This window comes from Melanaphis sacchari, unplaced genomic scaffold (assembly GCF_002803265.2).
Source record: "Melanaphis sacchari strain LSU unplaced genomic scaffold, SCAv2.0 Contig110_pilon_pilon, whole genome shotgun sequence".
Taxonomy (NCBI): domain Eukaryota; kingdom Metazoa; phylum Arthropoda; class Insecta; order Hemiptera; family Aphididae; genus Melanaphis; species Melanaphis sacchari.
Genome location: NW_020270425.1, coordinates 1,058,206 through 1,083,305, shown reverse-complemented (window position 1 = coordinate 1,083,305; position 25,100 = coordinate 1,058,206). Strand labels below are relative to the sequence as shown.

The 25,100-nt window shown below is 27.4% G+C and overlaps 1 protein-coding gene across 3 annotated transcripts in view; it reads right to left on the bottom strand.

Moving 5' to 3' along the window:
- Positions 1 to 3,178: 3,178 nt before the first annotated feature.
- LOC112603744 (RNA pseudouridylate synthase domain-containing protein 2-like) overlaps positions 3,179 to 25,100 on the bottom strand; it is a 397,666-nt gene continuing 375,744 nt past the window's right edge. For all 3 annotated transcript variants that reach the window (XM_025352469.1, XM_025352470.1, XM_025352471.1), the window contains 9 exons: positions 23,059 to 23,146; positions 22,130 to 22,251; positions 20,696 to 20,796; positions 15,843 to 15,930; positions 15,146 to 15,366; positions 13,717 to 13,913; positions 12,948 to 13,163; positions 8,130 to 8,377; positions 3,179 to 3,380 (listed from right to left, as the gene is read on the bottom strand). In XM_025352469.1, coding sequence (XP_025208254.1) covers positions 3,312 to 3,380; positions 8,130 to 8,377; positions 12,948 to 13,163; positions 13,717 to 13,913; positions 15,146 to 15,366; positions 15,843 to 15,930; positions 20,696 to 20,796; positions 22,130 to 22,251; positions 23,059 to 23,146 — 1,350 coding nt within the window. In that variant the 3' untranslated portion in view covers positions 3,179 to 3,311. The remainder of the gene's footprint in view (positions 3,381 to 8,129; positions 8,378 to 12,947; positions 13,164 to 13,716; positions 13,914 to 15,145; positions 15,367 to 15,842; positions 15,931 to 20,695; positions 20,797 to 22,129; positions 22,252 to 23,058; positions 23,147 to 25,100) is intronic.

Here is a 25,100-nt window from a genome sequence, read left to right as displayed (position 1 = left end):
TTTACGTACGTTTAGTATTAGATTTGATGGGTATAAATTTTCAAATCGAAAATTATATGAACTATTGAGTAAATGTTTTGTAGTAGGGTCTTTTTATAACATAACTAATGTATAATGTAGCAATATATATCGTTAATTATCAATTATTTTAAATTTTAATATAATTCAAGATTGCGCCATATTTATAAGTATTGAAGATACCTATTATTATATACGGTAAACACAAACCGTACCTACTTATTATAATTTTAGAAAAAACAGCTAAATATTTACTAGTATTTAAAAATAATAAACAATTTAAATTAAAATAGTACTTATTATTATTCTGAGTAAAAAATAATTTGAATTGTAATCGGTAATATTACTTACGGTTGTGATTTTTACAGTCGAATTTTATTGTAATAAAAAAAAATAAACAATTATTTTATTTTTCATTTAAAATGTTGGCGATATCATATCGGAAACCAATTATTATTGAATATTGTGATTTCACATTTTTATATTTTTATTTAGCGTATGATTATTATGAGTTATGAACGTTTAAGACAACACAATGCAGTGGCTATTTTAAACTCGTTTCTCGTCTATACACAAATATAAATATGAGTAAAAACGTCTTGTATAAGTGAACTTCTTAATTTTTATTTTTATTTCTTTTTTGAATTCTGAACGGAATGATAAATGTAGATACTAATTGATTTTACAATGATGGGCGTGTTTTATTATTTTTTTCGTGTCTAACTTAAGTTAAAGCTTTGACCATATTAAATAAACAAACGTATTATTATACGTTTTATTATGTTTTTATTCAAAAAATATAAAGTACAAACTTAAAAAATTTCATTGTTATTGAAATAATAATTTTTTATACAATGTCATTTAAAAAATATTTTGGCTAATTTTAAAGTATTTGAGGCAATTTAAAATTTACGATTTTTTTGGTTTAACTAAAAATGTAGATTAAAAATTTAAAACTTAGATTTAATCATCAGAAATATCTACTAATAGTAATTAAATAATATACATTGGTACAATTTTTTTATAAACATTTAAAGTTAAAATTTAAAAAAAAATTAGATATTTTAATAAAACAATGATTTTAGTTATTTGATTGTTCTTAATACAAAAGATATTATTCGTAGGGACTAAAGCATTTTGCTGTTGTTTAGCTAGTTTTCTGCTAATATAAAATTGTGTTATCGATATTAATATTAATATAAATATAAATATAGAATCAATTTTCGTATAAAAACGTTTATCATTGCATTCCAAATGAACTTCTCTTTTACAGTAACTTACTCAATAACAAAATTCACTCTATAGTCTAAATATCTTATACCTACTACACAGCTTGAAGACTTCTCTGGGTTTTAATTCATTAAGCTGTTCTTATTAATCTTTTATTTTTTTTTGTTAAAATGTTAAATAAACGTGTTTCAAGGTTGATGGCAACATTTTTATCCTAACTTTAACGTATTATTTATTTTAATAATAATTAGGTACAATATTTTAATTTTAATTTTTATAAAATTGTGTTTTTAAACAATTTTGATTAAAATGTGTAAATACTAAGCATAGTATTTATAAATATAGTATATGACGTTGACGTATAACAATGTCACACAACAAACACACATGTATATTATTATGTATTATAAGGAAATAAAAAAACAAAACAGAAATACAATGCTGTTCTTTTTTAATGTTTAATATTCTATTAAGCATACTATACAAATAATAACTACAATAGTTTGAAATAAAAACAAATACTAATCCTATTTATGGATTATGGAAATCACTGACTGTCGGTCAATCCGACAGATATTAAATACGACACATATATAAGTGTTACATGGAAATGACTACGAAAAAACTGCTTTTCGGTTCACCTTATGTGGACAACACTGCGCTATTGCTCGGTGTAGGCCAACCGCTATGCTTAATAATAATAATGATAATTATAATAATAATAATAATAATAATAATAATAATAATGATGACAATAAACATAATGATAATAATATTAAGAATGATATTAATTATAAATTATAATTATTATTATTCATTATTATAGGTATATGCTAGTGTAATAAGTGTCTATATTTGACTAACAATAATAATAATAGTAATAATAATGATACATAAGCTCTAACAATAATAAAACCATAACTACCAACACAAAACTAATCACAAAAACATAATGTCTTAGCGAATACAACGGTTACAGAGCCCGATAGTAGGATAGTATAATTATATATTTTTATAATAAATGACTTAATTAGTATTGATAATAAGAAGTGTTTTTTTTCTTTTTTTTCATAAACAATCAGTTGTAGTATTATAATATTTTTATCTTAAAATTAATAAAGTATTCGAAAGAAAAAAAAATGAAGAGTCTAAAATTACGATAAAGAATTATATTAAGAACTCACAAAAATTCCGAGTCTGTTTTCTAGTTATTGTAGTTTTTTTTCTTATGTCAAATGTCGGTGAAAAATCACACTCACGCTACAATACACACTCATACACACATACACACGCAAACACACATATACAAAAACATGACACACGATCGTAAAAGATAGTATAACAATCGTCGATGAAGTATATTATTACTCATACAATTATCGTACAAAAAATATTATGTTATGATATCGTGTTGGTATATCGTACCTATATATAATAGTAGTGACGTGGCGATGGGGGTAATGGAGAGGCAGCCGCCTCTCAATTGTTTTGAGGATAGTGGGTGTCACTTGATGAACGGGAAATAATTTAAATTCATATTTACGAATTTAGGAAAATAACACATAAAAAGATATTTTTTAGTTACCTACTTTTTAATAGTTGGTTGACGGGTGAGTATCGAAAAATAAACTTGTTTCTGAAAATATTTGAGTTTGCCACGCCACTGTAATAATATGTATAGTTTATCATTTTATCAAATATTGAGTAAAGATTTTCTTGTAAGGCGACAGTTATTATTTACAATTAAAAAAAAAAAAAAAAAAAAAAATTAAAATAATAACCGCGAGTACTCATTGTTTAATTTAAATGTTTTATAATTACTTCCGAGTACTACGAAATCCACGATAAAGAATAATAGTAATTATTTTATTTTAATTATTATTTATTAATACTTATATATTATACAGAGGGGGACCGGTGCAATATCATATAATAAATATAGTCAGTTGATCAAAAAAATAAAAATAAATGTGGTTTTATAGAAGTTTTCAATAACATTTTTATCGATCAATCGACTCATATGGTCCACCCTGTTGTTGTTATAGGTTCATAATTATTCATGTTTATTCCGGCTCCATCCATTCGACGTTTGCCCACACTGGAAGGTCCGTTTCATAACTCCATCCAGGCCCCTGTGGACATATATAAGAATATGAGTAAAACATTATATAGGTAAAAAAATTTAAAATTTTTTATCAGTTGGTATGTATCAAAATAATGTTTTGTTAATGTTTTAAAATAATCTTTGATCATTCATATTAATTTATACGGTCAAAGGACAAAGTGAATAATAATAATCATTGTTATAAAAATACTTAAAAAATGTATTCTAAAAGTTACAACTAGTATACGTATTAGTTCCAATAAGTAGCATATGTTCAAATAAGATATTTTTGAGGGTGGAAGGTACAATAATCAAGCGATTTATTTCCATTATATTTTTTTTTATAAAGGTGTTCGGTGCTAATATCATTTTGTGTTTACACTCTACTAAAATAATGGTCCTATCCTGTAAGGCTGTAAAATCAACCTAATTCGATTCTTTTTTAAAGATAATAAAGGGGAATATTGTATAGGGCATAAAGATTCCATTTAAAAATATTTTAATCTAAAACTTTTAAAATAAAAAGATAATTTAAGATTCTTTTTAAATGAATTAATTAATGTATTATTATTTTAAATAAAATAAAAAATTGGAATTCAATTCGGGCTGTAAAAAATCTGTACACGTGTACGCACACACACACGCAAATATATTATAAATATATAGTACTAAATCATATAGAAACATTATTTAAGGAATCTATAGTATAATACTGCATCGCTTTGTCAATTAGAGAATCATCCCTTGGGCTTTACTCTGATTAGACCAAACAAATTGGAAATGTAAACTTGTTAATTTAAGTTTAACAAAATGAACGCTGTTGTTTGAACGTTTAATTTAATGTCTACTACTTTACGTAGTTAAACTTATGATTTGTTTATCATAGATTTTATTAAAAATTGAATAGCATTATTAGTGTAATTGTATCTCAGTAAAAACATAATAAAATGTAAATTTACCTTAGAATTTGTTTTAATTTTAATTTTTAAAGAATACCCTCTCTTTATACGTTTAAGGTAATAATAATTTATACTTGACTATAAGTTATTAGTAAACACACACTTTGGCTAGATAGGGTATTTGATAATTGAGAAGGTTATTCAAGTATGAATTAATGAATAAAAGTTGTTGTGATATTAAATTAAACATGCTTTTTTTACGTAAGCGCTCAAAATCATTATTTTAATTGATTTGAGGTTCAGTGAATTTATTTGAAATTAAGTTGTTTCTTTTTCTTTAAAAATAAAGGACGTGTTACGTTACGTACGTATCGTTGTTTCTCATTATTATTTTTGTAGTCTATCCTCGAAATTGTTTAAGCGATACAAGAGTGACGCGAAGGCTTCAGAGGGTTGCATAAATGCAGGGTATTCCTATTTATTTTATTGACCGAAAAACGTTTTTCTAAAACAAAAAAACACATCATTGTAAAACCAATAATATTCTCCTATCGCGTACATCTTTTGGAACATAAAATAAATTACTTTTTGAAGACTGCGTATTATTACGGCATAAGCGCATATAGAAACACTTCAATCGTCAAGCCCCCGTTGTTATGATATTACAACCGTGGCTTATGTATCGTATTTACGCATCGTAAATTTTCTATTCGAATCGTTTCAAGTGTATACGTACGTTATGTATAGTGTTATGGTATAGGTACTGAGTTATACGCGTGACACGTTGTATACGTTGCCGTTGTGTGCAAATTTAATTTCGGATTGTGGCAGGGTAGGGGAAAAAGTGTGCGAGTTTAAATGCAATATCGGGCGACTATTGAATTTGCACTGCATCAGTCGTCGTATTTGATATGTGCAAGAAACCTAACGAATCTAAGGATCCGGAAGTAAAATATACTATGCGTTTACACGTGCACAATGTGCATATTATTATAATATGTAGGTACAATGTATACAATAATGGATTCCCGTTACTGAAATGCCACGTTGTCTGTATAGAATAGGGAACTGCGGATACCAATATTAACCATACTGGCTTATTAGAATTGCCTTTGTCAGTTTGCATATGGGTACCTATATATGATGGTATTTAAGTACTTACTTCTACCGTCTGTTTCATATATTCACAAACAACAGTAGATACAATTTACAGGGGACACAATTTTATTGTTATAAGTATAGCTTACCTATAGGTAACTATTTACTATCCGTGTTAAAAACAAGGCTTTTTTTTCAATCAAATCCTTTAATCGAGTTTTCAGTTTATGTTTTTACTCTATACGTTGTAGAGAATCGTTTTTTCGTCATTATGTATACAGTATTATTATGATCATATTATATTATGATATCTACAATGTCATCATACGCAATAAACACAATATTGCATTAAGGAATATGATGAATTTATTTTGTTCAGTTATCGTTTATTATTAAATAATTATTTGAAATCATTTTAAACTATGATGTACTTTTTTATAATAAATTATTTTGCCTGGTAACATAATATAGTACACTATTATTATAAAATAACCTCATAATTAACTTATCAAAAATATGGGCACACATTTATGGTGTAGAATAAAATTTAAAACGATCCAATTATTTAATTTGCAAAATAATATTTCTGTAGAAAGGTTAAAGGTAAAATAAATTGAAAATACAAGATTAAGTAATGAGAAACACTTAAGACCGCCTTACAATTATTATGAAAAATATGATCGACATTAATGTGATTAACAGTGTAAATATTCATTACGAAATATTTTTAATGACACTTCATATTTTATAATTTAGAGTTAGGTGTTATTTATATCGTAACAGTAATGAGAATTTATTACCATAAAATGTAATGTCTAAAGAATTGTTAATACAATTTAATGCGATTATTAAATTTTAATATGCACGCTATTATAATGATATAGGCAGAGGCGTAACCGAATTTATTTAAGGGGAAGGGGAGTCCAAAAAGTCTATAAAAATGTATTTAAAATAAAATTTAGTTACAGTTTTTCTGTATCTTTTTTATCTTTCTATTTATTTCTTAATAAATACAACTGAATATTTTAACATATTATTAAATAAATATTGAAAAATAATATTGAAAAACTGTACGATATCAACATTATCAAAATTGTGCATTAAATTATATTATTTTAAAACGATGTAAAGATATTTTAGTTAAATAGTTTTATATCAAACGTACTATCGGTTAAAACGAAATACTCAGAATAATATTTTGTTCATCTCAATCTGAAGCAAGTGTTGAATTTGAAAAGAAATATCACTGGTTGAATAGTATTATTTACGTTGGAAAAAATACAATCACAACTCAAAAACAAACGGGTATTGAGAACATAACCTTATAACACAACATTAATAGAGAAAATATATGATTATTGATTTATAATTTATATTGTAATATATACTGATAATTGATAGTGATAATTAAAAGTTGAAACTTTTATGAAAAAATTAATTGGTTAATGACAACCGGTAATCATAATATAACCTACACCATGTTCGACATGTCACCAATAAAATATCAAATCTTGATCTACATTTTGATTTAATTTAATAAATTTGATTTTACGATAATAGTTAAAAGGGGGTCTGGACTTGAGGTCCACTCTTCTGGGTGCGCTATTGATGAATGGAAAAAACCTTTCGCCGATGGCGTCGAGCGGGTTTTGATAAAAATTAAAATAATATATATTGGTGAATTTAACTAATCAATAATATACAATGACTTAATAATTCGTAAAAAGTGGAGTATGGCTACCATGTTCTGAAAAAATATTTTTAAAATTATCTAAATATACCTATCAAATTTCTAAACAAAATGTCAGCTGAATCTTGTACTTGATACATAAATATATTTCAAAGCATCGAAAGATAACGATTACTTCTAATATTTGTTTTTTATATAAGTTTGTATGTTTATTCTATTTAAATTATCAGTGCTAGTGTGTTAGATTTTTTTATATTATTCTTTATGCGTAATAGTATTAATCTATGCATAATGTCGTATTTCGTCTTACACTTAATAATTATAATAATATTATTTCAAATAGGTACTCAGACGTACAAAGCTTAAACTTTGTATGAGTAAGTTCTTCCTCTTTAGATTTGGTTTAATGCATCGGTTGTTATTATAATATTAATCTAAAATAATTTTTTATTTTCTAGTACGATTGAAGACTATAGTAACGATAATTATATTTTTAGTATGAAGCATTGGATATAAATTCATATACTTAATAATAATAGTTCATAATTATCTTATAATTTTTCAAATATTATGTTTTTTCCGAATATAATATATAGGATAATAAACTAAGTAAATTAAGCACAATATTATGGATTATTCATTATTTAAATAAAATTTGAATAATTTATATGAAATTTTAATAATTATTTTTTTAATAAATATTGTAGTTGCACTCTAAAATGTAAGCAATTAGAATTAAACACAAAAATAATTTATTTTAATGGTATTTGTATAATACTATTTTTTTGCAACATTAATAATTCATTTGTAAGCCAAAACAACAATTTTAATACAGCATACCTATAGAAAACGATTTTATTTTAGAGATAATTATTATTTAAAAAGAATGAAATCGATCTGTTATACCTATTATATAATCCTATTTTGGTGGCTACTAAAATATTGTTATTATTGAGTATTTTCGTAATCAGCTCACGTCCCAAATACCGTTTGGTTTCTAATTCCATTACGCGATGACGATTCGACTGATTCGATACAACAATAATAACGGTATACCTACGTATAGATTATTGTTGAATTAAATACTTACGCTGTATTTCCAAGCGTGCAAGTACATGATGAGGTCTTTTGGTTTCGGATCCCTAAATTTCACCCGGCACTCGTAGCAATGAGGGTCGTGCGTAAGCTTTTCCGCGTCGAAATCCATGTCCGGTACGTCTTGTCCTGTCTGCGTGGATACGTTCAGTGCATTATCGTATTGAAACTGTAGCTTATTAGTTTGTTTGCCCTTTATTTGCAACTGATGTTGTTCCACCACCGAGTCGTTCTTCTTGAAATCTTGTAAAAAATAACATAATATAAAAATCACCGCAATTAATATTGTATTTTATACAATTATTCACAATCCTATTACTTTATTTTAAAGTAATGACATTATTATTGTTGTTGTTGGTACCTAGGTATAAAGTATTTATTTTTTTATGTATTTCAATGATGATAAATATAATTTCATAGAAATCAATGTAATAAAAAATTGATTAGAGTATAAATTATAATAAATGTAGTCTGTAGGTACAGTCTAATTAAAGTAGGTAGGTAATAGCATTTATAAAATTTGTGATTATTAATGAAATAAATAATTGAAAATTAATTTACCATACATTATATTATACTTAACAAATAGATATTATTGAGAAATATTTTAGTGGTTAGAAGTAGTTAGAAACTTGTAATATATTATGTAATAAATACGCGATCAAAAAAAATAAAAAAATAAATAAATAGAACAATTTGTTTCAAAATCGTTTTCTATTATTTATTTTCTCATTTTATCGTTTCAAAAATGATCACTTATATTCCATTGATTCCATAATTGTTGTATGAGTTTTTTTATTAAAATTGGGATGAAATGCTTACTATCAGCGTTAGGTACATCTAGTATACATTTCTTAGGATACATCATATATATATATATGATATAGTTCTTTCTGAAAAATCAAAAATAACCTCCAAAATTCTGATATGTACGTGATTTTAAGGTTTTGTAAATATTAATTTGTGTTTAAAACTGAATTAATTAATTTTTTTTTGTACAGTCTAATTCTGATTAGTTTTTGATAATAATAATAAATGTATAATTAAATTATGAAATTGATAATTTAAAAAAATAGTTCAAAGATTTAATAAAAGTTGATCTATGTTAGCTGATATTTTTTCAAATATACATAGATACCTACATGGATAATATGATACGAATAGTTCTTTTTATGAGCTTAAAAATGTATTTAAAACAATTATTTTTGAAATTTTTTATATTTGTATAGTTATTTAATATTAAATGTTTTAATTTTACCATAAAATAAACATTTATCCATTATTTAAAATGTATGAGACATTAGGGTTGATCTTACAATAACAAGAATTATTCTACATAAGACTACGATTTTAAATCCAAATAGTAATAATAATGAAACTGCGCTAAGCCATTTTCTCAAGAGACTTCGTTCATATATAAACCTGGGTATTTTCAAGGATCGCAATAATAGAAGCAAAGATACGAAAGCACAACTAAGAAATAATGAAATATACTATGTGTATTGTGTTATATCCATTTTTAAATTAAAGGATTTTTTCAGTATAGTTTTGAAAACTAAAATGATTTTAATCAACCATATAAATATATAGTATATATATTTTGTTTCGTTGTAGATTAAACATATTATATTTAAAGAGTATAGTATAATAATGAATTTTTGCTTTGAGTAGTGATGGAATTTTGTTTTTGTAATAAAATAAAATATTCTATAGTATATATATTAACGAATACATGTATTAATTATTATATAGTTTGAAAAATATATCATGGTTTTAGTATTTCTGAATCGGTCGACTGTGTTAGTAAATATTAAGGTAAATAGTTAAGCAGTGATGTAATTTTATACATACAAATAAATTTAAATAGGTTAACTAAATATTTGTCTTATTAAGGTATGCATTTAATTTGTGGTATTGAAATTTTATGACAAATAATAAAATTGATTGCAATTATGATGAGTGATGGTTTCATAAATGATTGAATTTATTACCAACGGGCACAACTGGATACTATCATTGGTTTGCATCGTTGAATTATACTAATTATATTATAAAATAACGGTTAATATCATGTTCAAATTATTATGATTTGAGGATATAGAATGATATGTGATGGATGTATAAAAAAGTGATTATTGTGTAAAATATTGTACCTGATATTATAATAATAATATTGTAGTAGTGGACCAGTTAATGAATTTGTTATTATACACGCGGACGTAATTATATTATCTATACGAAGCGCCGTTTTTTAATAATTCAACTATATTGTGTTTAATAATATTATTATTATAATAAAAATTAACAAACGGTTACGCAAAAGGTATCGTATCATTATTTAATTTTTTGTTTGCAATATATTTTACATATTTTTGTATTTTATAAACTATACTAAGTAAATGCAATCGTTTCAATTATTTTATTTTCAAAAGTCGTCTTTTAATTGCATAATCAAGTAATATTATGCATAAATGCATAATACACACCGCAGTGGATTTAATCAACGAAATCATTCATAAAAATTAAAATTAAAATTGTGATTCAAGTTTACGCTTTCGAATTTTACCATTTTTTTTTTTTTTTTATCGCGTAATAAGGTTTTAAATTTTTTCTTTGTATGAAAATGACTAAAATACGTGTTGCTGTTTCACACGGTCTTGGAAATTATCCAAAACCAGTAATACAGTTCAGCATGATGGTTTAAAAAACTTTGCCAATAGATTCGTCCGGGTGATAGTAATAAAAAATACCAATAACTGCCTGCGATGAATGGGACAACTTGTTGACGAACAAATAGTTTATGATAGGGTTTTACAAAGTACGTGCTAAACACTAAAAAAAAAATAAATATTTTTATAACTAGGTAGGTATTAACGCATATAAAATAGATTCCACGACTTTACGTTATTATCTGTTGCTGACACATAATGAACGCATGTTTAAAAAAAATCGTTTACAAGTTGATTCCCCCATGAATTTATTGAAATAAAATATAAAAAAGTTGGGCAAGAGGAACCGGTTTGCTATATGGTAAATGACACCGTTATAGATGTGTTAAGTTTTAATTCAATGATATACCATTGTAGACGAAAAAAAATTCTGAGCGGAGACGGTTTATTAGCCTATATCACTAAGCATTTATTATGTTATGTTTATTGATATTATTATTAGTAATACAGTAGGTTGAAATAATTTTTGCAGAAAAAATTGCGTTTAAAAATATATTAAAATATTATTATTATAAAGCACAATAAGTAATAATCGGCGATTGCGAAAATTGTAAATGAAATTCAAGCAATATTACCCAATGAACGATGTACAGGGCAAACACTTTATTATTATGCATATTAATATACGTATTATGTGTTAAAGCATATTGAAAACAAAGTTGTGTTAGATTTATTTATGAATTCATCGATACTTGTACAGTACATTACACGTGTTTTTTGTACATAATACCTTAAGTATTTAAATAAATTATCAAATTTGAAATAATAATATGCTTAATATCGTTAGTGGCTATTAAAATAATAATAATTAACACTAAATTTTTTTTTTTGCTTATAATTTTGTTATTTTAAATCAATATCGAATATATTAAAACATTTGTGTTAGCGTAATAATAATATTTGTAATAACACAAAAAAGACTTAGCTAACGTATAAATATAAAAATATTAAAATGGTGCGATGAGAGTTATAAGTATGATGTGGCCGGACTGACACAAGGGACACAAGCCTTGTATGTAAGTCCGGTATTAATAAATATTGAGTATACTTGTTCTCGTGTTATTACCTTCCTCCCGTTCTTCGGAGGGTTCTCGAGATCGTGATTCAAGAATGTGATCAAATACACCATTACACAAATTAGATAGTAACATAACCTGTACTAACAATTAGTATTTTAGACATGCACCTTACCTGATTCGCCGCAGTGAATACTTATAATACGTTCCTCGGAGAAAGGTATAAGGTGACACAAGTTACAATACGATTTAAGGAAAACTTATGTTTAAATAAGAAAAACAACACTGATTTGAATTAGAAAAAGAAAGAAGTCCAGTTGTCGCTCGCAGTCTTGTGTGTATGTCGTATGGTGGTTTTGGGAAAAAGCTCCTGCTCGCTTGTCTGGTGCGCCCGCACTCGTAATTTTTGTCGGTGCTCATGCACTCGATAGTTTGGCCGGTGCTCATGCACTCGTGACTTGGCTGGTGCTCGCGCACTCGTGGCTTGGCTGGTGCTCGTGCACTCGTGGTTTTGGCTGGTGCTCGTGCACTGCGGGGAGAAGACGTGGTCGAGCCAGCCAGAGTCGCAGACCATGCCATCATAAAAAAAAGGACTCAGCGTTTTTTCGAAGAAATAGTCTTTCTTCTATACGACAGAGAGCTTCATTGTACCATGGCCCGCCTCCGCTGGCTAACGAAATTGGTTCACACGCTTTTCGAGATATTGTCACAACTCATGTGTCAATTCCTTTGTGATCATATAATATAAATTGTTTTCTTTCGTCAGTGGCAAAAGGATGTTTGTAGGGTTTAATCTGCGTGCGACAACTTGACCGTTAATTTATTTAATTGAATTTTATGTATATGTAATAAACAATGATATGTGAGCATATCATTACATATTAAATTATTAAAAATGACAGTATTGGTACGAATAGCGGTTGAATGCTATGAAGAACAACGACCAATTTAAAAATATAATATATTGCACAAATGAAAATGTAATTCTTAATTTAAAGAAATATTTCCTTTTACAAATAGTTGTTAAATCGTTTGTGCACATTATGTGTATTAATACGCCCTGCTTACCTGGAGGTGATTTTTTTCCTTCTTCAACAACGTCTACATCCTTCAATATCGGCATCAGTTCCGAGTCACCGTCCATGCCCAACCAGTTTTCAGCGTTGTGGATATTTATCAAATCGTGAATCAGTTGTTCATCCGACTTGCCGATAACGCCACCGCGGCCTTTTTCTGGGCCGAACACTATGTGGTTGTATAGTGGATCGTTCTTCACGGGGAAGCCTGCGTATTACAGGTATAAACACACAATGTAATATACAGAGGATTACAAGTGATCCGTTTTTCAGGAGTTTAATATGGTCAATATGCGAAGAGTGCGAACCATGCTATACGGGAGTTCAACATCCATCGATATTGCATAACATCCGAGCCATTTATTTAATTTAACGTCTTTCCGGCCTTAAACGCGTTTATTTTATGTCCATTCAACAAATGTGACACATTTTTAAATTTTGAGATGTTATAAAATTAAATTTAGGGGAGCTTTAATGCTAAAATTTCAAAAAGTGGAAATTAAATATTTTTTAGTTTGATCGGTATAATCGGTATGATAGAAAAATGATTTATATATGATATTATATGCATTGCTAATCAAGTCTATAATTTTAAACCGTGAAACGATTTGACGATTCAGTGATGTCATTGTGTCGAAGAACGACTTATACGTGTATTGCTCAGGCATTTTGGATGGAAATAGTGTTTCGTATAAATATAATATTATTAATATATTTTTTACAGTATGTAACATTAAAGTTAACAGTCATAAAAGTTTTACCTAAGTATTGAAGGTGTACCCTGATCTGGTGCATGCGTCCCGAGTGTGGGAAGCACAAGACCACACTGATGTTGGTCTTCTCGTTGTAGCCCACCAATTGGAATGTAGTCGAGCAGTTTTTACCCTTGTTGGATACTTTGCACACGCCTATCTTGTAGCTGACCACTTCGATGGGATGATTGCACTCGATCGTTTGTCTAAATTACATAACGCGACGGGTAATATTATATAAAAATATATTATTATACTGTGGCCTCCAGCAATACGCTACGGGACACATCATTGGGGCCGACATGATTATAATAATAATAGACCACAAAAAAGAAAATGTCTTTACTCATTATATACACGAATACGATGAGTACCTAAAGGGCACTATATAGTTTTATGACATGATATAAACCTACCAATTTTAAATTTTATGTTAAAAAGATAATTTTACCAATTTATTTCTAAAAGTTTAAGCTGTATATACAAGTTAACTTTTAATTTAACACTGCATACTCATATATAAGTATTTCTAAAAACTAAAAATTAAAAAATTGTATTTCATTTTAAAATTTTTTTTTGGAATACTATTAGGTAATTTTATCTCGAGAGTAGATCAAACTGTAAATAATCATATAATTATAAGTCACAATTTTAAAATGAATAAATATGTACTATCATATTATCTTGTATGTAATACTAAAAATCGTAATCTTTTTTTTATGCTTACAAATTTAAAAGCTGAGTAACGTTTTATAATAAATAGCATCTTAATGATTTAGACATAAACTCTTTTAGAACTGACAATTTATTAATGAGAAATTAACTAAATTAAAACTCAATAGTTATTTTAAGACTTATAAATAAATCATAATTATTTTTAAAAATACAGTCACTCCTCAGTGACACTGATCAAAGCGCTATTAATTTTAAAATACGTATATATGTTTTTTTTATCCAAAATCTTTGAAAATGCTCTTTATTTTATGTATATATATATATTAATATCCGATGTTGAATGATGACCTAATTTTTTCCATTATAAAAAAAGAATACATTGATTTTTCTTCATAGCATAGTTTGTAATTTTAAATCACGTTTTAAAATGTATAAGAAACAAATTGAAATCACCCAGAACGAATTTTCGTTCATCACATAATATTATATATTATTATTAATCATAAAATATATATTACATATATTTATACCGATTTTCGCAACGGCATGTATTTATTGATTAGCACTCGTTACCATATACTAGAGAGTAAACACAACATAAGAGTTTTTTTAAGGTTATTATAATTAATTACAATATTTACCACGAAAACGACAACGTGTATATCATTTCAAACCTGCAGTTCTATATATTTATGCCAGTGATAGGCGCATTTTACAACTGCGTATTTGTATTTTTAGCATAACAACTAAAACGAATACTCACTCGGGAAATCTTCCTTCGACCCGGCACACGTACTGTTTGTTCACCTGTCTGTTGCGGATTTGTGCCTCCATGATGCGGGCGTATCGGGGTGTCCGGCCAAACATCAACAGACCGCTGGTCAACCGGTCCAGACGGTGTATGGTCCTGAGGTTTCTCAGATTGTGCTCCTTGGCCAACACGAACACCACCGTATTGTGCCGATAACGACCGCACGGATGAACCTGCCGGACGACGTAACGATAATATAGTTATTTTATATTATACTACGCGACGCCGCAGTTGTAATGATATTATGACGTGCTGTTATAGTACAGAAACTGGGGTGGAATTGAGTCAGTATTATTGGTTAGTAGATGATAAACAAAATAATTATATTCAATTCGAAAAGTTTAAAATTGATTTGGAAAAAAAAAAAACATTAACATTACTGCAAAATTATTATAGAGATGGTTTTTTCGTTACCGCCTAGTTGATCTTAGTGCTTGCGCATGTTTAAAACCGAATAAAAATAAATCGATCAGATCGGTGGTCAAACAATTTTTTTACTTCGAAAAACAACGTCACGGTTGTTAATAATATTGCAACTAATTTATTATTCTCGTACGACATAATATGACTGGACCCAAAATAAATCACCGCAGTTTTAAGACAGTTTGGTGGTTTTGGCGATGTAATTATACTACACAAATCTAGTTACCGGAATGCTCGCGGGTTTGTTGACAACCACGATGTCGTCGTCCATGTGCACGATTGTGATTGGATCGTTGGTCACCGGTACTTCATGTCTGTAATATAAAGATATATCATACGTCATATACACACATACATATATGTGAGCGTGCACGCGCGTCATTTGTTTAAATAACAGCGTAAAGTATACATAAAGCCTTTTTTGATTTGAAAGCGTTTTAGTCTGACAGTGTCGGTGACGAAGGTGCTTGGCCGAGCTATCGCTTTGTCGAATTAAAAAATAACCATCAGACAACCACACATAATAATATCATCATAATTCATAATTTACTGAAAAATGGCCGAAAAAAAGCTCACGGTGACCTATACCCACACCGTGGCCAAGTTGTATATTTTTGACAATTAACCAAGCCTAATCCAAAGCACTCGTAATAATAACACAGGCACTAAAGTATAAATGCAGAGTGGAATTAATATTAAACCACACATTATTTATCACTCGGATTATTAAAATGTATTTCGTATGGTACCTATTTAGTAATATTATAATTCTACTTATAATTATTAATTACTTATATGGGTTTACTTTTTGTGTATCTATCGTCTACGTTGATTGAAAACTTTGTACCTATTATTTTAAATTATTTTAAATATCGTTATTTTTGTTGTAAAAATGATGCTCGTGTTTCGTATCATATTAAAAGGGTTTAGAAATGGATTATCTTTGCTGCTGAAAAGACCTATTTTCATTCTAACGCGTTATGAACGATTTATAAATACGCGATAAAAATTTTAAAAACAGATTTAGATTCTTCGTTTTGTCTTTTTTTGATTGTACTAAAAATGTTTAATACTCGTCATTTTAATTTAAACGTCATAGACTCATTAAAATTTGTCTTTTAAAATGTACAAGTGTAGGTACATGTATCTTATTGGTCGTTGTGGTATGTTATTATTGTTGTTGGAAATCAGAGTTAAAAACGTCACAAGTTTTTTTTGTGAATGGTGTGAAGGAGGAGGGGGTTAGAGACACAGCAAATACAGAAAATGGCGTCAACATCGATAGTGATAAAGAGAATAGATAAAAACCAAAATACCATTATATACGCGAATATACGTCATAATCGTAAACCCAAAGGAAACAACATTACACGACAGAACGAATGAAATGAGTCGTCAAAATAATACGACGCACAGCATATAATATAATATAATATAGTACAGCACGTGCATGAGCAAAATTCGTCAAGTCGCGGTGTGTGTTCCGTCGACGAGAGGTCATAAATTCTAACTAACTTCACGTTGAATCGCATTTAAAAGCAACGTCGAACTGGCATGCGTGTGTATTACACAATACCTAGTTAATAGTGTGCAGTACAACAATGTGTTGTGCAATGGGAAACGTCTTCGAGTAAATAAAGTAAAAACTAAAGAAAGAACGGCGCCAGTCATTTTCCGTTACAGGTTTCAATATAATACAATACCAGTGTAGTGTACAATAAATTACGGAGTGATTTACGAAGCACGTTTTTCTTCATTTTTTTTCTTTATTAAATAATTAATTCAAATTCTGATTTTTGGCATTATGAAGTATACTAAGGCCATATTTCCAATCATTTATATTTTTATGACATTTAATTGAAGTCTCATGTGGTGATAAAAATGTTTTTCTCAATAACAACCAACATTTTTCATTGTAATTTATTGAACGGTTGATTTTTTTTGTTGAGCATTTGACTTTTAAAAATCAAGATTAAGGTAAATAGTTTCTGAGTTACTAAAATGGTGTATACATTATAATATTATACACTCCATAAAACTGGTTACAAAAATATGAAGTAGATTTAATAATATTGTATCAAGTATTCATCAAACTCAGTGAATATTTTTTATAAATTATAAAATAATGTTGATAAATTGATATTACGAATAATTACTAATATTTTTCATTTAACAATGTGATTAATAATTGATGAAGAAAAAAAGATAGTTCTTATTTGTAAAAATAAATTGGTACTTAACCAAAGGACACTCCGCAAATGGTAGAACAAATTTCAGTATTTACAAGTACCAAAAATCGAAATTTGAATAAATTCATTATTAAAGAAAAAAGCGGGATGAGCACGCTTAGCGGAATCACTCTGTACGTGTATAATAACGAGTTGAAAACTCTTGAAATCCACAAAAATACGTATTTTAATGTGAATTGCAAAATTATTCATAATTAAATACGTATTTTTTCCTCTAATTTTCCTGTTGACGTAGGTAACGAGATCGTCATCGGACAACGTATATATATATATATATATATATATATGTTCGTACTGCTTGACAATCGGAACAGGGATCTCATATCGCAGTACCGCGCGTGCGCCGATCGACTATGCTGTTCTGTAAGTTGTTTAATTTTTTTTTTATTGTATAGTTTTTAAGTATCCATCGTATGTGTGCGTGGTTTTTATTTTTTACTCAATTATACAATATGTATGTATTATACGAGGTGTTTCATTGCGTTTGTTCTCGTCACTACTATATTATATTCTCGTATATACACGTTTGTCTCGTTTCAACGATATCCGCTTTATAAAAATCTCTGTAAATAAAGGGGGTAATGATTTAAAAATACCTTCTTTAGAAAACACTTAAAACAGAACAAAAGTTATTAATGAGAACAAGAGCGGTGAAACGTCCTGTATACCTACATACAATAATAATAATTATTATTATTTTTATATATATATATATTTTTTTTAAAGGTAGGTACTTTAGAAAATTGTATGCACGCGGAAAATAACTCATACAGTGGTAATTGGGAATTTTTTTTTTAGGATAATTTCAACACGTCTGTAATATTTAACGTGTGTACAATAGTGATATAGCGGATGTAATCAAGATCACAGTACAAGTTTCGAGAGCATTGGAAACAATACGAACGAATGTGTTTGAGTAGGTATGTACTCTGCAGTATCGGATGAATACAGGCAGACTAGGTCGTTACTTTCGTAGACGAGAGTTTAATTTTTTTTTTTCATTCACGTTACCAATATAATACGTATATGTCAATTATCAAATGCAAAGATACACCGTATCTATATAATATGAAATAATTCAATAGTGAAAAAAAAAAATTAAAATAAAAAATATAAACTGTCATTCTTTATTAAGTGCGGAAACATAATGATTATTTTATATTTAAAATTACACAAGTAGGCATTATAAAACATACACATTTATAATTTTAATAAGAATCCAACAACAACGTAGTAATGCACTCATGTCACGTATAACGTATATTATATATTTATATGTTAAGTCTGCCGCGGATCCCGGATAGGAGCCGCGGACTACAAGTTCAGAATCGTTGATTTAGAAGATTATAGTGCATAGATATGCACATAAAGATTATATATGTGAACAACAGTTTAACAATCTTTGTGATTGTCAACTACTGCAGGGAAATGTGAAACGATCGATAAAACACTGTGATTTTGTAAGTAACTAGTGGGTAATTAGCAGTAGTCATTTCCTAAACAAAGCCGAAGAAAAATTACTATTTCAGTGAGCACACATATAAAATATTAACAACATGTAACAATAATAAAATATTCAGTAGATAATATTTTTGATTGTATTCCTTTCATAATTAAACCAAATATTCTAAAATATAATAATGCGTAGGTAGTTTAAGTTTGTTGTTTAATAATTTAAAAGAATTAGACTTTTTACTCAGCAAAACTGAATAGTTTTTTTTTGTGGTGACATATTTGAACAAAATATGTATATACTACATAGTACATACTATAAGTGGTGTTCATTGCAATTGAGTTTTTTGTTTTTATTTCAAAAGATTTGGGTATGTTGCTATGGTGAGATACGTGGATACATAATAATATTATTATACATTGTAAGAGATGATTTCTGTATTTTAAAACGCTATAATAGGTATGGTGGTCTGTGATCATGCATTCGTTTTTCTAAACAAAGCACCGCATAATGGTTATAAAAAGAAACATCCTTTCAGAATATAATATAATTTCAACATAGCTTTAAATTTCCTCTTTTGGCTTTCGGGTTTTGGAACGTTAATTGTTAGAATTTGTGTAAGTATATACATTCTATAAATACGGTAGGATTTTTTTTTTGTCATAGTCTAGGTTAAGCAGTATTATAATAATAAAATATATACCATTTCGAGAACAGACTGTGATGGTATAGGTGATATAGATATTCGTGGAGAGTTATCTTCCAAAAAAATATATAAGTACAGAGTGATTCACTAAGCATATTCATTGCTTACCCACGTGTTTTCCTTTGATGATAAATATACGTATTCAAACTTAGATTATGAATCTTTTAAGTACACGTAAGGATTATATTTTAAAATTCTAGCATTTATTATACCATTATCAATAAATGTTTTGTGGTGATAAATTTCTTTGCATATCATTTTTTTTTTTTGTAAATTTCAAAGTATCTAACTCAAAATTCGAACTACCTATTAGTTTTCGAGTTATTTAACTAATCAAAATATAATTTCTTTATAATAAAACATGTTGGTTTTTAATTGAAAAAATAAAGTTTGTATTGCCTCAGAACGTTCCTTAAATGGTAAGAAATATTTAATTAGTTAAAAACGTAGTCCTCAAAAATAATTAAAAATTCAAAAATTGAAATTTTAATACAATTACAATTTAAGAGAGAAAAAAATGGGATTTAGTGTGGTTGAGGAATCATTCTGTATAAATAATATTATTATTTGTATACTACGCAGAACATTATTATTTACGGGTATTGATTATGATAAAGGGATAAATATTTGTCGTATGCACGCTGAAGGATGTATCACAAAATGTATCTTACCTGTGCACCACGTTAGCCAGTAGATCGTTGTGTTTCAACTTGTATTGCGTGTCCACTTTTTGATAATTTACGGTCAACGAACCGGATTTAATGCAACGTTCCTGCGAATGAAAAAATCAATATTAAAATGTTTAAATAATATGAAATGATAAATTTTGTACCCATTACATGGGTATATAATAGGCAATATCATGCAAGTCTTGTATATTTTTGTGAAAAAATTGCGAATCACCGACAAAATATCGTCAGTAAAAAATCGCGTGACCAAAGTATCGCACGGAATAAATATCGCCAGCACACAAATCGCCAGTATGAAATATAGCAGTAATTTAGTTAGAAATAAATAATATTTACTACGTTTACATACACAGCTAAAACTGATTTAACTCAATTCGAATTAGTTGATTCCCGGAGTTAAATGCATGTAAACGGCTGTTAATTCGGTTTAATCAGTTCGGTTTATTTAAAACGGTTTAGTTAATTCACATTTGAAATAACTACGGGTGTACAAAAGGCATGTGAACGGATCACACTAGTATAAATTATAATAATCAAATAAAGATTAAAAAAAAATATGTATAATTCAATAAAATTGATATAAGTATTGAAAAAAAAAATTAAAGAAATACCTTGAAGATGATTTTCAAATTCTCGATTATGATAATCTACTACTGCTTTTTTTACTCGTCCAGCCCAACTGACTGTCTTGTTTATTTTAATTATTGGTGTATTTGGATTTAACAGATGCGATAATAATTTACGGCGACATTATTTTTTTCGATATATTGGTTTCACGACATGTTTTTTGCAATATTTTGGTCACGCGACATTTTACCGATGATATTTTGTCGGTGTACCAGAAAATACAATGTTATTTTAAGGTTTTTTTTTGTCGATCAAGCAATAATCCTAGAGGCTATTTACTAACCATTTAATCAGTAAAATACTCGTACCTGAATATAAAAGAACAGGAAAGATAAATATAGAGTGCCACACCTTTTTGGACATTAATTATCATGTTAATTATTTTTTAGATAATATTATAGACACAATTAAATTATGTTGTGTATGATAATTATTTATTACTGATTCAATTCGACGATATTATGTCTATGAATTATCACAGCATCCTTCTATTCAAATGATTTATTTGATAATTAAGGATTGGTTATTTATTATTGTTTTTAAAGATCCTACATTTTTGATCTAAAAACCGGCACATGTTAAATTATTTAAGGTTTTTTATTTTTATTTTTTGAAAAAAATTTAACGATTTGCGTTGAGAAAATAACTATTTGTCATTGCTTAAATTTATACGAAATTTAGACGGTGATAACTTTTGCGAAAACAATTTGCTGTAAAATGTGCTGTACATGAAATAAGCGATAGTAAATAAAATATAATATACATATATACAAGTAGGTAGGTACTCACGTATTCTTCAGCTGGATGTGCTCTGAACTCCCTGGCGAACACGTCCAGTATATTTTGATTTACCCATCTGCCTTTGGTGAATGTAGTGAATGTAAAATAGTACGGATAAACTTTTCTTAAACCTAAACGAGAACGAAATAATGTGAGTATACCGTATATGTTTTTTCAATATCATTTTCGACTTTCCTACAGACGATGCCTCATGTCAATTATGATTTAATATTTTTTTAGTATTTTCAGCATACTTAAAGACCATATTTTCAGATAATTTTTTTAATTTACTGCCATCTTTACCCACCATTTAAGGAGTGTAGACATATAAAATTAATATTTTCAAATGTAAACCATCTTCAACTGTGAATTATTAAATGATTGATTTTTTTTTGAAAATTTTGATGTGTTTAAAAAAGAATTTAAGTGAGTAGTTTCTGAGTTGTTGAACCTTAGATACTTTGGTCTAAGGATAATGGTTATAAATAAAATGTAAAATATATGTAATATTCAGTTTAATACTATTTATACTTCGACAATTTTTATTAATTACAATTATTGTAATATAGTAATATAAATAATTATAATTTTTGAATTATTGTTATCACTATATCGTTCAACTTTGCAGTTTTCATAGAGTATAATTCTTAGAACACAAATTTAAATAATTTAGAAACTTATCGTTTGGATTTTGATTTATATATACAAATATAATATCATCTTCAGATTTTACAATAATAAGAGCAGCGTTCCAATTTGAAAAATAGTCGTTTGTATATTGCTATAGTTTACTCCTTAAAATGCAAACAAATTTAAGTATTTGAGAGTATGGTTTTTAAATATATACATAATAAATTTAAAAAATAAGATTTTAATTAAATATATTATTAGAAAAAAAAATATGGATTCGGTATATTATTATTGTTTTGTATTTTTACCGTTTTCAATATAGTACGATGTCTCGTTGTATCTTTCATCGGTAAATCCGGGACGTTTTGCTTTCAGTGCTTTAGTTTCCAACTTGGCCTGAAAAACCACGAAAAATATTCACGTCGCATATTAATAATATCATGATATTATATTCAGTGTTGGATAAATATAAAAACTTTAGTTAAATATTGAAAATCTTTTCTCGTTTATTGAAGATTTTCCTGTTGTGGGTAAATAAGAATATTAAGGATATTTAAAAAGTTTTTCATATTTAAATTTCATCATTGCACACAAACAGTGAGACAATGATGATAATCTAAAATAAATACACATAATATTATATTATATTATACTATATTTAGTATGTATGGTTCTTTAAAATATTTATTTAACTTCGTTGTATGAATTTATCAACTTGATGGAACCAAATATTTTATACAATAAGTATACAATATGTAGATACCTTTTTAAATGATTAAATTCATATTTTATTCACTTTAAAAGTTTTAATAATTTTTTTCTTTTGTTTATAATGTTTGTATTGCTAAGACAAATGTTTAGAGTTCATAATATATTTAAACGTTTAAATATGTACCTAAAATATTCGTTTTTTTTCGTTTATTATTTGCATAAAAAAAGGTTACGTTAAAAGACTGAAAATTATGACTAAAATTTTTATACAAACTCAATACCATATATAATTAGATTTCGCCGCCACGTAAATTCCTACAACCTACTCTTATTTTTATATTAATCATTTAAAAGGTCATTTTTTTAGCCTTTATTTTTTACGCGTGACGTATTTTTCAATAGGCTTAAAATCGTTTCGAATACTGTACAAACATAATATTATATGACACAAAATAATATTACGGTGTATGCTATAAATATTATGGCTAAATGGTTATACATTTTCATTTCATCATTGGATTTTTGTAGATACCTACTTTTCTATACATAGTTTGTGATCGCGAACCATCTATATTTAATTCCCGTCTACGTGCAGTGTCAGCGTTTTTAAAAGGGAAGTACCTTCCTATCTTATTATGTAGGTACCTACACTTTGTCGGAGGAAAAAAAGTAATGTTATGAAAATAAATAACCCCGGAACTATATATAGTATGAAATTGAAAATATTATAATATACACGTGTAGTGGAGATACTGTGGAATATTATTTTCGATTTTAGTTTAATACTTATTCTTAGAGGGCTTAGATAATATAAAATAAACTGTCAATATTTATGTTGATTATTAAAAAAAAGAATAGACAATAATAATTATAATATATTGTTTGTTTCTTATTTTTTCTACTCGGAAATATTTAGTCGTGTACTCGTGTATAACACATGAGATAAATCAAAACTGTACAAAAGTTTTTAATGTATAATTATGTAATAATATGGTCCTTAAGAAAGTATGATAAAATAATATTACATAATATTTAAAATGCATTGTAAATTAATAAAAGAAATGGTAAGTTATTCTATATTATATTTTTATAGTATGATACGGTTTTATAAATAAAATAATAAAAAAAAATCAAAACACGAACCACCTTGAATTGTGCTTATTTTTTTTTTCAATATCGTGATGTCAGTATTTTTTAAGCGCACCTATAGAGCTATGTTACGTTTTTGCGAAGGAAATCGATCGATTCGAAGAATATGTCATACGTTTATACGATGGTATATTTTACGAGTTTAGGAGCGCATTTAATAAATAAAAGCTGTATGTCCAATGGTTCTAATATTATATACGCACACAAAAATATTATACAAGACAAAGAACTTCCGACCAATCGCAAAAAAATAATAAAAATAAACATTTAAATTAACTTTCAAAAGAGCTTAGTGAATTCGTTAAGCGTATACTAATATAATAATGTCTATTGTTATCTCGGTATACATTCAAGAAGTTTTAATAGCTCTTGTGGAGTTGGTTATTCATTAAATAAAGAAAAGAGTTGTGGTTTATTTCCCCGTGGACTATTCACTGGTACCTAATGCTAATGCTGACGAAGGTACTGTTTGTATAATGTGAAAGCGATA